At 45.6% G+C, this 12,403-nt stretch overlaps 2 protein-coding genes across 2 annotated transcripts in view; one reads left to right on the top strand and one right to left on the bottom strand.

The window, feature by feature from the left end:
* The window catches only part of T265_06227 (hypothetical protein), a gene marked incomplete at both ends in the record, with an annotated part of 34,516 nt that overhangs the window by 12,880 nt on the left and 9,233 nt on the right, over window positions 1-12,403 (top strand). The window contains 4 exons of the mRNA XM_009171435.1: window positions 185-508; window positions 3,242-3,322; window positions 7,112-7,216; window positions 10,955-11,023. Coding sequence (XP_009169699.1) covers window positions 185-508; window positions 3,242-3,322; window positions 7,112-7,216; window positions 10,955-11,023 — 579 coding nt within the window. The remainder of the gene's footprint in view (window positions 1-184; window positions 509-3,241; window positions 3,323-7,111; window positions 7,217-10,954; window positions 11,024-12,403) is intronic.
* Window positions 10,860-12,403, bottom strand: part of T265_06226 (hypothetical protein) — a gene marked incomplete at both ends in the record, with an annotated part of 10,173 nt that continues 8,629 nt past the window's right edge. The window contains one exon of the mRNA XM_009171434.1: window positions 10,860-11,017. Within this exon, the coding sequence (XP_009169698.1) occupies window positions 10,860-11,017 (158 nt within the window). The remainder of the gene's footprint in view (window positions 11,018-12,403) is intronic.

Raw genomic sequence — 12,403 nt, 5'->3', positions numbered from 1 at the left:
CTACCAGTTACTTGTGGGGAAAGCATCATCCTCATATACCTCAAGTCTAGTTGATTTCACAGCTTCGTCGGTCTGGTTTAGGTTTTTCATTTGCATTCGTTGTGCTTTCGATACCCCCAGTAGACATTCCATACCAAGGCATTCTTTCATGGTTCATTTCCCCCCCCCCCCCCCGTCCTACTAGTCCCACGTTGTGGATTTCTTAGTCAATCGGGAGGATGGCAAACGGATTTTACTCGATTACTGCACTACTCTCTATAATCAATCTGTTTCCGAGGCCTTGAGCTATGAGGCATCCGATTTTGATGGAGACTATAGCTTCCACGCCGATGGGCTGAACCAGAGACTTGACGATTTTGCTTATATTTTCAAGCGGTTCGCGGAAATGCGTCATCCACATTCGCGCCGAAAGTCTCCAGTTCACCCTACTATTCTGGGGCCCTACTCGAGCTTTTCCACTCTTCCCGCAGATGAGGAAACAGAGAACTCGGCCGCATCAAGGAGGATGGTAAGTTTCTGTTGCCTTTCAACCGCCGCATTTGGTGCTTCTATTTTTGATCAGGGTATTTGTTCTTTTGTCCCGGCTTTGCACCCTAAAACTACCTTTGTTTAACTGGGGATGGAGCGTCTCAGAGAATCAAGATCCGTCCGCTCCAACGGGGTGCTTCTATTCGATTCAAGTAGAAGACTTTTTCTGAGTGACGGACTGAATTCCTATTCAGAATACTCCGAGGGCTGGTGTCCAATGGGACGGCGAAATGTCTATAAAAAATTCGGTGTTTGGGCCTGTTATAGGAAACACCCTTAATGTCGGCATATTGTGAAACTTCTCGGCGTTTGGACATGACTAGACTGGGGTTCAATCCTTGATTGGTTGCCCACACTAAAACTGGGCGAATCACACGTAGACTTGTCGCAGTCAGTACTCTCCGCTGGTCAAGCAACTGTTCATATAATGTCATCGTTTTGAGGTTTAACTGGATGTGGAGCCACTCCTCCCGGGGAGGAGATCACTTTTTTATTTTTGCCACGTGGTTATTATTACTATCACGTGTTGCCGAATAGCTGAAATGATCTTGCCGGGTATCATGTCTTTTTCACTTTCAGTCTATGGCCATTGAAGACGGGTATGCCCCAGCATTCCAACGTCCTTTCACCGTTTCCCAAAGTGAGTTGTACACCCATATATTTCTCGTCGCGCAGGGGAATGAGGTAAGGAGTTCAACAGTGCACTAACTTTATCCAGTGGTTATCGACAGTTGGGGGTTCGCAACGGTGTGCCTACGTGTTGCTTCGGAATTTATACACACCTTTATACATGTAAATCATACACACTTGTTACACTGCCTTCAATCCTGTGGACAACTTTTTTTCGCAAACTCTGGAATCTGTTGGAGTTCAGGTTCACATCACTCTAGTTTGAGCAGTCTTCCTCATGTCCTGGTGTAATTACTCTGGCGAGTCCACGCCGAAAGGGGAAGCTTCGGACACGAGTTGCGCTCTCCTTAGAGCTCTTAGCAGTTGCCGGTGTTTGACCTCCTAATACGCGAGCCAGCATGTGGGGAAGCTTCGGACACGAGTTGCGCTCTCCTTAGAGCTCGTCAGCAGTGCCGGTGTTTGACCTCCTAATACGCGAGGCCAGCATGTTACCACTACTCCACCAGCACACTCTGGATGCATCTGAATTTTCACATGTGAACTGGCAAACGTGTAGACTCACCAGAATAATTACGTGATGACTGTTCTGATGAGTGGTGTGAACTTGATGAGCTCTACCAGTCCCACTCACTAATCGGAATTGGTTAGAATGTACGCTAAGCAGGTTTGAGCTGCGTATTGGGGCGGTTTCAACGAAATACGCGAAGGAAAAGCGACAGGGTGCCCCTGTTTCTCGCCCCGATGATGATAACATTAATCCAACTGAAATCGATGTTGAAACGAGGTTGTTGTGTACCTTTGTATTGTCAGCTTTTGTCTTGGGCACCTGTGACAAAGTCCCTGACTGAACAGACTATTTTGAGTTAGGTCACTGTCTTAAGTACGGATCTTCCGTTATAAAGATACTCGATGACCGGTAGTACAGCTGCTTCACTTTTTGTTTTTGCGATAAAATTGAGTTTTCTAGTGAGTATGCCAATCGCAGCTGTATCCCACAAACTCTTATGTTCGCTTTACCTCCTAGTTGACATGCAGAGTCTTGAGAGGCTGAGATCCAGCTGACTGGGAGTTCTGTGGAGCACATATCTGCAGCTGTTTGACGTTCTTAGTCTTCTTGTTATACGGGTGCATGTGTTTAGTTTCCTTGAATTCACGGTATCCATAGTCTGATAGGAACGTTCTAATAGCTCTCAAAGAGATCACTTTCAGAAATCCCATCCAATATGGATGTTCATTCCCTCCAATAATGTCAGCATCTCAATTGTAAGTCCGCTGCAAGTTTTATAGAATTGTGCAATTGCTTGGGACCATGCAAAGTCGAGACATGCACGCTGTCCTTCAAAATCACTTTTTGAAAAGTAGAGGTAACTAATGCGTCCCTGAAATGGCTGGCTGACGTTCGTCTCGTGACCCAGGCTTATGCCAACAAAACAGGAGCTGCGACCCGTGAATATGTCCTCTTCATTGGAGGAACTGCACCAAAGGCATGCAGCACTTTGGAGATTTTGACATTGGTGTTAACCCTATGCCGATGGGACAGACGAACTACGGGCACAAATCCTGTACGCCAAATTGTTTGTTTACTTCACCATTTGTTTTCCTCACATGATATACGTGCAAGTTTCCACAGCGTCAGGCTGCAGCGAATATTGTGTTGCTTCAGACTTGTTAGACTGATAATGTTACGAAAAACTCAAGATAGCTCACTGTTAAAAGCGCGAACTTACCAAAAGGAAGGTTCGTGTTCGAACCTGGCCCCGGCATCTCGACTGCTCCTGTCTAGGCTTGGGCAACCTGGACCTCGTGCTTCCTCCTCGTAGCCTGGTAGCTAGACATCGAGGGGATGTTACAGTTGAACGATTTTTCTCACGGAATCTCACATCGATTTGCTTCAGTAGGTTCGCTACCATTCTAGTATGGAACAGCTTGCACACAGGCACCGCAATTTGGGAATAGTTCCAGCAGCGCAGAATATGGTGGCTTTATTCCATAACCTTCACAATCCTACCTTTTTTACTAGCTGTTTCAACATTGATTATTGGAAACGTAAGCGATTCACGCGCCTCTCCTTGTTTTTTTTCAGAACCCTCATGTCCGTTCTCTTCTATACGCAGTCCTGGTGGAGTACATTCGTTCACTTGTGGAACATGAGATCCATGTAGATGTGAGTTGTTCCCCTGCAAGATGTAAGATATAATTTCTGCTCACTGTGTTTCTACCATCATCCCCTACACCTTTTTTTGCATGTGTATGACTGATATTCCACATCGGTAGTAGTAGCATAAAAATGTGACGCCTAAATGAGTGCCTTGATCGTTACCGTTTGGCGGACTCTGGAAACTCGAACATACTTTTCAGTGAAATACATTGAACACGTCGATGGTCACAACCAGGGCAGTTAGGGTCGTCGTTTCGGTGCGTCCAACTTGCGCTGTTGAAGTAGTGATAACATGCTTGCCTCGCATGTCAGGTGTCAGTTTCAAAACCCGGGACGGCCATTAGAAATGCACTGCTGATGAGTCCTAATAAGAGGGGAACTCGAGTTCAGTGCTTCCCCATCTCTTTGGTGTGGATTCATCAGAATAATTGCACTAGGACAGGAGGACGACTGTTCAAAACGAGAGTGATGTGAATGTGAGCAATACACATCCCGCAAACCCCACAATATGCATGAACACAGCATCCTTTACAGGTCCCTCGGAGTGGTTCGATAAAGATTGCAAAATTCCTAGCTATTGATCTTTCGGTAATTATTTGAAACTTTCGCGTCCTTCAATAGTCAGCTAACGCTTTTGAATTCCACGGGCACCAAATACTCACCCATCATGCTGTGATCACATTTGGGTACCGTTCAGGGACGAATGCCGCGACGCAGTGTTGACGGTATAAACACTGCACCCGTCCTAATGCATTTGAGGCGAAGTTGTGTGCATTTCACTGGTGTATCTGTAACAACTGAAGTACGATGCCGTTACCTATCGCGACTTTGTTTGTGGTAAAAAAAATAAATCGTTCAGCTGTAACGCCCTTCCGCGCTTAGCTGCCATGCCACCTGAAGGAAGCACGAGGACTGGGATACTGCCAGCTTGCCCAAGCCTAGACAGGGAAGTCGAGAGCTGAAGGTCGGGTTCGAACCACGGACTTTCCGGCCAGTAGGTTCGCGCTCTAACCACGTGAGCCATCTCGCCCCGTATTAACCATTGCACCCGTCCAAATGCATGTGAGGCGAGGTTGTGTGTATTTCACTGGTGTCTCTGTAACAACCAAAATACGATGTCGTTACCTATCGCGACTTTGTTTGTGGTAGCCATCTTCCCAACGTTTGCTTGGGTGTCCATCATTCTGCTTAAGGAACAATCAACGCAATAAAAATCGTCCTGCACTATCTGATTTGCAGTTGTACGTTGTTGCCTAGTAAAGTGATTCGTGTCTGGCATCAGTTTTTCACCCCTTTGATTCCCGCTTACCAGCGCTCATCGATTTTTTTGAAACGGTTTTTCCCGTTCAGTTCAGAATCAATCTAAGTGAAACATTTCCTTCATCCTACCCCGTCCCTTCATCCATCACACCGAATTCCTGTAGCCTGTCATTAGCTAACTCCAGTGGTTTCGTGTTGGTTTGTTCTCCCATTGATCACTCACACATGCATTGAGTCGGGCAAATCTCAAACCCAGTTCATCCATCTCAATTTGACTGTCGATTTGGGTAAATCTGTCTTCCATCTTTCATACCCATCGAATTCAGCACCGTTTGCTGATTGGCTAAATAATTATCTCACCAGTGGCATCAGCAGGCCTGGGCGCGAACCATAGAATGAGTCGGATCGGATTTGACTCGTTTTAGGACACACAACCGGCCCTGTGCTTCCTATCAAGTGATAAGCTGTGTTTTGGGGCATTCGGATGCATTATTTTTTGTACGTATTTTTCTGGGATATTGCATCAAACGGGGAACCCGAGATAGTGCAGAGGCTGGAACTATGAATCGATCGATCATATTAATTGATGGACCCGAAAACACTACTGATCACATCGCACTGAGTCCGAAGGTCGTGCAAAAGCTTGAAAACTGCTGGTGCTGCTTGCACAGTGAGTTTTTCTCTCAACTGGAACAGTTCGGCTTCCACCAGGAGGGACGATGACCCAAACTTTCTCATCTCAGATCAAGGACAGTGTTTTCTCCGCCTGCAGATGATGCGGTTGCTTCAGGAAGGCAGTCCTGTTTAAGGGCTTGGCGGTAATAAATTATGTCCGTATCGCTTAACTATCAGGTGTGCTATTTTGGTGAACGAATATGTGGTGGTGAATGATTGTGAACAGTCATGCGTGCATTCACACTCTTCAAGAGGTGTTCCTTCGTAGACTTTCCTCGTCTTTTTTATATACTTAGAACAAAAAAGCTGAAAGGCAATTCATGGTTGCTTCGTTTCGACTCACTAATCAATTGCATTGCTGAGAAAATGGTAACGTTTGCGTAGCCGAGTGATTTTATCGTTAAGGTGAAACAGAAACCGTTCCCCTCAAAGGCCTCATCAGTTCATGCCAACACAGCCAGTTCTGGCGTTACGCTTTGATAACGGTACCTGAGGGTAACCTCGGACGGAGATCACTCAGTGAATGGATCGAGGTGTCGAATATCATGCCGACTGAAAACTGAGGGGATCGGTGACAGTGTCCACTTTCAAAAAGAGGTCAGCAATCAGGTCGACCCCGGTCGTAATGAGATTCTTGGTGTCACTTTCCTTCTTGCCTTATGATAGTCCTTGAAGCATTAACTCGATAGCAGTAAGTGGGACTGTGAGGGTTGCCTTGACAAAACCTTCACACTCCCTCAGGAGCTAGAACAACGCCACACGTATAAGAGAACTGCGATTTTCGTATTCCTACATTTCCAAAACGCGGCTGACGGGTCTGTTCTCCCTAGTACGCCTGTTTAGCAAAGAATGCCTTGAGAGAACATTATAAACGAGAGATTCAGCCGGATTCAGTTGGATCTCCCGTCAAAACTAAATCAGCATGCAAGCGAGTGTATTTTCGGAAAGTTTCCTTCCTTTCAGTGCCGCCGGGACACCCAGTTGTTCACCGTCGTGTCCTGGCTGCGCGTGCAGTTGGTTGGCAAGCTCGGTTCAGCTGAGCTTGACTGCCTGTTCGCACTCGCGGCTAATTCCGTATGCAGCGCGTTTTAGATCCCCTGACTTAGTTCTGTCTCACATTCACATGTCCGAGGAGGGAACGGCATCGATTGCTTCCTATACAATAGTGCATGTGTCAGATGCTAAGGCATACACATATTGACCTGTGTTCAACAACGCATGAGGGGGGAGTGTGAGAAGAACCCGTTTACGAAATACATTGTTTGTAAGGCAGAAGCCAAAACTTGTATGACACTATTCCGTCAATTGGGAAACCGTCTTTAGCCAGGCACCCACCCGTCGGTTCGCAGCGAACTAACGGAGTACATTTTGGTGATCAGTGCTTTCGTTAGTTCGCGTCATGCTATGCAGAAAACTCTGGTTATTGTCTCCAGCCCGTTCCAGAGCTTGACGAGGAACTCGGTGACTAGCGTGCTTCAGACAGGCCTTAACCAACTTGATTTCTGTCGCGTCAGTATCATATTTGTAAGGCAAGAATGCTAGCTGCGCAATGCTTTTTGACGAGTTCTCGTTGCCATTGCCATATTTGGGTGATGTTGTGCACCAGTCTATTATTATCTATTTCGAGGGCCCCTGTTTCACATCTACTGAGAAACACGGCACCTAAATGTGCTTACTCGTTCAGCGCCACATGACAGCCATACGATCGCCGCTGGAGCTCTGGCAGAATAGAGAAGTCGCATACGAGTACATTGTCTGAGCGGTCTAGTATCATCACCAGTTAGCTGCATTTGATCTTGTTTGGATTAATCACTAGACGAACCCCCCGCCATCATTGTTTCTCTTCCTCTACCATTCTAGCATTCTGTTCATGAACTCTTGATCAGTACGATCGCCCGACTGGAACAATACGATCAGCTGAGCTATTGCATTCAAAGTCGTCTGTTAGCCGATTCAAAACCGATTGTAAGTCAGCTTCTAAGCCCTGTCTCGGCTCCTCCGTTTTCAAAAGATTGCTTCCTATTACAGAGTATCCTAACGATTCATATTCTCAGTAACATTATTCATTGGTCAGCCATTTTGCGCTTCTTTCTGGCAAAGCATATATGTCCGGTGGGTTGCGGGTGGGGTTCGTCATGTAAACTAATAATGGGTACGGGGAATTAGCTACGAAATGAGCAGGTTTAGCCCACGGTATCATCGGCCAGAGGCTGTGAGCTGAATCTGAAGGGACGTGTGTATCAAGCTACAGTACGGGCTGTTTTATTGTATGGCTGTGAGACTTGGCCTATTCGAGCATCGGACCTGAGACGTCTTCAGGTGTTCGACAATCGTTGTCTCAGAACCATAGCTCGCGTGGGTTGATGTCGGCGAATCCGTAACGAGGCAGTTAGAAAGCGCGTTTTCGGTTGTGTAATGGGTACTTCCATTGAAGAATGTGTCCAACACCAGAAGCTGCGTTGGTTGGGACATGTGTTACGTATGCCGAACCATCGTTTGCCGAAGAGAGTACTGTTTTCCATGCCCAATTCAGAGTGGCGTAAACGGAGAGGTGGCCAACCCATGACCTGGCAGAGGAGTATGAAGGAGATCACGAAGCGCTTGGGTGCTGTCGGTGCTACTGGCCTTCCAGGATGGGGACCGCGTGATCCTCACTGTGCCTGGTTGGAGACACTACAAGATATGGCTGCCAACCGATGTCAGTGGCGTTNACCTCAGAATGATTGTGTTAAGCTAGCACTAAGTCCCTCCCCCATCCACCTTTATTCTTTTCTTTACAATAAAGCTTGCAAATAAGTCATGGTTGTGTGGCAGTGAAGCATCGGTGTTGAACACTGATGTCATGCTGTCGATGATGATGATGATGTGAGCAACATCCCGACGACAGATGTCCTTCCGTCTAGTGGTATTATTAACCGTGCAGCGCTGGATACTGCCTCCCCGAAGATGTCACTGAGTTAAGGGTCTAGAAACATATCTGGTTGATGTTGTGTTATCTTCATTAAAATGGAAGCTGCTAGCAAACATTGTAAGTTTTTTGCTATCGTCCGTTCTCTATTGGGATGGTAGCTCCAAATCTTGCTTTCAAGCGATCCTTTAACTGCGCTTACCTAACCGAGGGTTGGAGTCACCTGTGTATGCTGAAATCTACGGAATACCAGTAGATCAGGGCCTAGGGCATGAACTCTTGACCGTGTGTTCCGCGATCTGAACCCAGCCCTGAGTGTTTTCGGTTGTTCTACGCGCACCTAACCGGTCTAGCATTGTTATGCACCTGAAAGTCAACTGCATTTTCGCACGAGAATTCAAATGTATATATGGTTGTTTACTTGATTCTGCTACCTCACAGAAAGCCTTATTACACCCAACAGCTTGGGTTTTTAAATCAAACAACGTTGAGGTTGACACTGGTTTGCTTCTCAGCTACTGCGATTGACCGTCGTAAGCATGGTTCTTATGTGACTGGATTCTTAGTCAACCAGATCAACTTTTCTATTTAGAAACGTCGCGACAATACACAGAAACACCATGTATATATCCGCATTGCCGGCCGTGAAAACCGTGTTCTGTGGTCTTCCTGAGCAAGGAAAGCTCTATAAAGCCCACTGTTGAATTGATTTGGTAAAGTTCGAGTGCCATAAACAAAATCCGTCTTCCTGAACGTTTTGTTTCCATGGTCTTCTGTCCTCATGGGGTCTTTCATAAACACTCGTTCTCTGAAGCATGCATAACCATGGTCTTACTCTGTATATAGCACGTATATTGCTAGTACACTCAACCCCTATCTGCTCCAGCTGAATGATTTTTTTAGATGTGAAAAATGAGCGGATCGGACATCTTTTCCCATTGTTTGTACTAGTGACAATAAGTTACCTATAGTTTATCTTGCTAGAAACTCAATCCGGACTTCAACCTATGACTGGTTAACTTTACACCGTGCTTACTATCGGAATTTGAAGTGAAAATATCTAGAACTGGTGTGAGATTTTAAAATAATGTCAGCAGATGGCAACACTAGATGTAATGGGAGTCTATTTGATCTCCGACCTCGTAGGGTCCCATTCAAGATGATCGTTACTGCACTGGTCTTACTCTTATCATAACAATTGGAGTTAGGACACGAGCAAAACCATTCAACCTATCGTCTGTCCTGTTGCACTGAATGTGTGAATGTGACTGAGGTCAGCTGTCGACTGTCTACATTGATCCCTAAACGTCTTCAGACACTCGGGATACTTACAGAAACAAAAGTAGCATTGAGTTCTGAATTAAGTAGCGCTTGCTCATCGTTGCCCGGAGAATGCTTGTCATATTGCTTTCTTCCTTACCCTAATGCCATCTCTGTTTTCCGCTCCTAAACTAGGTTTACGATAAATGGAATCAAAGCGTTTGCTGTAATAATTAGTGCTGATGTACTTTTAACCCATATTAGAGATCCATAGGACGTAGTACTAGTGTTGTCAATCCCGAGCGTGCTATTTCGACCGAACTATGTAGCTAGATTTTATCCGTCTTTAATGTATACAGTTTTGTGTTGTATGATATTCTTAATGATTCTTGGTTAGGAAGCAACACAGTGAAACTGTTGTGTTACCACTACCTTATTTTCATGCGATCGCTAACTCTATATCCTAGTGTTCTCAGTATTTTGGAAAATATAAACTCTAAGTACACTTACCGTAAACGAAAAGACACATTGAAATGGATCGAATCTCTCGCTTATTTCTGCTCTGCCAACGTACCTTCGCCCCAACTCCCTTGAACTTCACACCGTATCGGCCACATTGCCCAATGAATTAATTGTTTATTTGTCCCGTATATGACTTCCACATTGAGCCAGACGTTGATGTCGTCTACTTTCATATGGATGGGGTATCATCTGGAAGTTACATATTCTGCGATACATTGTTGATTGTCCAACCCAGGACCCTGTGGTTTCAAGCGCCAATACCCCTTTCATTTACTTCCAACTGGGAAAATTTTCCCCAGTATTTGTATCATCCAGACTGATGTATCATTACCGTCAACTGTCTGTGATAATGGTATATTACATTCAAGCTAGGAAACCGCGTTTCTCGTTAGCTACGGAGCCTTTCGGTTCAACTTGGGTTGTTCAGCTGGCCTGTCTTCTGTTTTTAGTTCCTTGATTCCCTTCATTCCATTCACTGTTGGGGTGCTTACTATGCAAACGATCTAGTCTAACACTGAATGTGAATTTCGGTAACTAGTTTATGCACCTTACATGGTCTTGGGTGGCATCATAACAGCTGAGAGCGATGTTTGGGTAACAAGTAGGTAGGAAAACCAATGTTCGAATAAAGTCGAGCATTTTCTGTAGGTGAGCCGCCGGACGCAATTCAGAGGCTCAGCGTACTCTTCCGGGGATCAAAACTCGGTTGAATGGGCATCCATTTTGCCACTCCAGATGCCAACCTCATACTACCATTGTTCAGAGTCTGAGTTTGTTGGAATGTTTACAAATTCCCCCGTGGTTTCCAGGCTTCGCCAATCAGATTTTACCCTCCTGACCTTCGAAATTCCTGGCCGAGTGGTCAGTAAAGCGCTTACCTCCATTAAGGCGGACCTGTACTCGTATTTCTGCTTCGCATTAGTTCATTGACAGTAGTTGTTGCCCTATTTCTCGACATTGCATCTGGTCCCGTTTCCCATCATCTATGCTCTTCTTTTCTGCTCCCCCTTTAGGCGTTACAGTTGCTAGCTTTGGAGTCCGTCTATCCTGCAGCTGGCCAGCTTGCAATTGACATGCTGAAAGTAAGTGATCAAAGTATCCATCGAATACTCAACACTACTCTATTGTGATAGACCGTCAACCTTTTTTCTGTGTTTATGAGCGAATTTTTCGCCCGATCAGTCTAATAACTTCACCAGGACTTGGTAAATTTCTCATTCGAATTCAGTCATCTGGGGTGTAACATCGATCGCCGTGATTAATATTTGCCTGTTTTTGTCATACTAGTTATATTTCGTGTTTGTTGTGCATCTCTCGGCACTTACTTCATTTACTTACAACAGATTTTTCCAGACCAAGGGCGAGTGAACTTCAGTCATGCCTCAGATTGTTGGGCTTCATCAGTAGCCTCTCGACAACCGTCCCATAAAATACGCTAAATCTGGCATGCTGGGGGCTGTATCGTTCAAGTCTGGCTCACTGAACTACATTTTGCCACCCTATGTTGTACATTCGTGTCTGAGGCAACTGGTTACTGACTCAACTAATGGTTTCAATGCCACCGCAAATACACACTCCAGTATGACAGTTTTCTGTCACATTTCAAGATAGAAGCCGTGTAACGACGGTTTCCTCACAAGTGATCATGTTTTCACCAAATTCACCTGACTGCTTCGCACTGCACAAGGATGAGCCGGCTTCATAGATGACCAGTTTCGCACAACAGTAGGGCTTTGGCCAATTCGGGTCCACTTTTTTATTTCAGTATCAAGGATCGCTCAGTTTATGTTTGTATGCCGATGAAAAGGAACATTCGATTGATCATCTGTAAACCGGGTGTACATTGCTTCCAGCTTCCAGTTTCGAAAAATGGAAGAGCGTAAGAGACAGCCAAACATGGGAAGCGTGGTATGATCGGTTAGTTCGCATTGTGTATTACTCTGATGGAACGGGAAACTGGGTAGGTACGCATTGTAGGTGATAGCTTCGACGCATCAGCGCCATTGATTGCTAGATTGAACCTGGTGTGCGATTAACCACCAATGAGTTAAGTTCGGGATCCCAATCTAGGGAAGCGGCAGTCGTTAACCCGGCTGAGTTTACTAGTTGCTATCTTCACAGTTCGCTATCCACCTCTGTTGCTTCCACTCAGCACAGTACTGAGTAAAAATAGCTCTAAGACAGACTACCCTTCAGCATGCCACGTACATGTCCCAACTAGCGTAACAGATGAAGCTTGAATAGCTCATCAATCGTGGGAAAGTTCCTTTTTCTTGGAACTAACTCAGCATTGATAATCCGATATTCCCACCAGAGGCATTGATGGTCAAACACCGAAAGCTTTCAAACATCCTCTGCGCATACAGGTCACGTTTCTGATCCATAAAACAGCATGGATCGTACCGTCGCACTGGATACCCCGCCCGTGACAGAAAAACCGAAGTAACGCCGAGCCATGTGTC

Source organism: Opisthorchis viverrini (assembly GCF_000715545.1).
Source record: "Opisthorchis viverrini unplaced genomic scaffold opera_v5_128, whole genome shotgun sequence".
NCBI lineage: Eukaryota > Metazoa > Platyhelminthes > Trematoda > Opisthorchiida > Opisthorchiidae > Opisthorchis > Opisthorchis viverrini.
Note: the sequence above shows the minus strand (reverse complement) of the source record. Positions and strands in the feature narration are given on the sequence as shown.